Genomic DNA, 2,051 nt, shown 5'->3' with positions numbered 1-2,051 from the left:
CTTTAAAAATTTATATAATAAATAAAATTAGCTATTCCAATATGAGCTATAGTTCCTTGGCATAACATTTGATTTATCTTAATATTCTAATGAAAAAGAATTTTAAAATATCATCATTACCTCAGAAAATAACAATGTATTAAAATTGCTATTTTATTTCCCGGTAGAAAAATTCTAAATCATCATTTTACTAGAATATAAGACTTTGTGATATTATGATATCCTGACACATGTGTTCTACCCTGTGGAATTAGCAGTAGTGCTATAAGTAAGATCTTTCAACAGAGATAGCTACGAAATTTACATAAACTTATAAAACTGAAAACATTGAACAAATATACATTTTTGAGAGCCATATATATATATATGGCTCAGATACCATGTTTTGTCTGAACAGAAAGTTTATTAAAAAGACTGAAATACCCATCTAGCTTTTTCTTTGAATTATTTAATTGCAGTTTCACTCGTATTAACCTAAGTACAATAAATACTAGATTATACCTTAAAAACTTGGTTGCAATCACATTATATTGAGAACAACTATTAATCACAGCTAAGGCTAATAAAATTATGGTTAGTGCGGTTCTCAGCATCACTTGAACTTTCAAGATAATTTATTATTAATTTTATTTCCTGAGTCCAATAATTGCACCCCTCAGCATTTTCAAAGCAATTTAAATAAAAGTGAAATTTAGTTATCGGAGGTATAATGGTTAGAGGCATTATTAATATACACACATATACATACACAGTACACATCTACATATTGTGCATGCATTATATTTAACATTTGTTGGTTTTGTTTCCTAAAGAACTGTAAGATAATTGTCTCCTTATGTCACCATTCCTATATTTAATCTGAACTATATTTTAAACAGATCATTGAAACATCTTTCTAAGTGTTATCCCTGCCTTCAGACTTAACCTTCTTCAATATATTTCTATATCAATCTTTATACAACAGATATTTCCTTCTTAAATATTTTCAAAATCTGTTGTATTGTATCCGGTAGGATAAAATCCAAACATGCACTCATGATTAGCATTTGTGGCCCTTCACTGTATGACTCCTCTCACCCTCCACGGCCTCCCATGAACCCCAAGTTCCAGGTGTGGCGAACTGTGTGTACCTGTTAGAGCACACCATGTCCTTTCACGTTTTGTTGTCTTCAGTATAATGTTTTTTAACTCTGGAATTTTAGTCCATGCTTTCTCTTCTTTCTAAGATTGAGCTCAATCATCACCTAAACTCCAAAGTCTTCCCTGTTTCATCACCCCAACTCCCAACACTAATCTAAAAGTGTGGTCCCCAGGCCAACATCATCAGCATCACCTGGGAACTTTCTAGAAATGCACATTAGCAGGTCCCTCCCCAGACCTCACCAGGCAGCCCTCCTCTCAGGTCCTGTGATTCATGTACTCCCCAAAGTCTCTTTTGTTTCCACCTTCCTCCACTCCCGTCATTGCTCATTTGAAGTTCTCAGGAAACTAAAAGCAAAAGCATCTTCACAAAATGTTTCAAATGTGTGTCAGAAGTTGCCAGATTATTTAAATTTCAACAACATATCTCGACTTAATAGCTTTTGATGCTTTAGGTTTCCGGGGTTAGCATTCAGTGGCAGATGTGATGCTCCAAAATAAAGTACCTTGTAGATAATTAGGTATTAAATTGATTTTTCCTTAATTTAAAGTCATCTATTCATCTGACCTATGACATATTACTGTGAACTGATTGAACCTTTTTTCTCTCATTAATCCCTTCTCAGCTCCAACTTTACCTGACTATGAAGGAGTTGATGCCTCTCTCAATGAAACTGCCACCACAATAACTGTATTGTTGAGACCAGCACAAGCCAAAGGTGCTCCTATCAGGTAAGAGGGAAAAACTACAGTAGTCCCTCCCCCCTTATCCATGAGGGAAATGTCCAAAGATCCCCAGTGGATGCCTGAAACTGCATGTAATACCAAACCCTATATATACTGCACTGGGTTTTTTCCTATACATGCACACCTATGATAAAGTTTAATTTATAAATTAGGCACAGTAAGAG

General features: G+C 34.6%; 1 protein-coding gene across 1 annotated transcript in view; it reads left to right on the top strand.

The window, feature by feature from the left end:
- The window catches only part of PTPRK (protein tyrosine phosphatase, receptor type, K), a 471,942-nt gene that overhangs the window by 360,620 nt on the left and 109,271 nt on the right, over positions 1 to 2,051 (top strand). Inside the window, exon 10 of the mRNA XM_012660791.1 lies at positions 1,767 to 1,872. Coding sequence (XP_012516245.1) covers positions 1,767 to 1,872 — 106 coding nt within the window. The remainder of the gene's footprint in view (positions 1 to 1,766; positions 1,873 to 2,051) is intronic.

Source organism: Propithecus coquereli, unplaced genomic scaffold (genome assembly GCF_000956105.1).
Source record: "Propithecus coquereli isolate 6110/MARCELLA unplaced genomic scaffold, Pcoq_1.0 Scaffold68, whole genome shotgun sequence".
Classification (NCBI taxonomy): Eukaryota; Metazoa; Chordata; class Mammalia; order Primates; family Indriidae; genus Propithecus; species Propithecus coquereli.
Note: the sequence above shows the minus strand (reverse complement) of the source record. Positions and strands in the feature narration are given on the sequence as shown.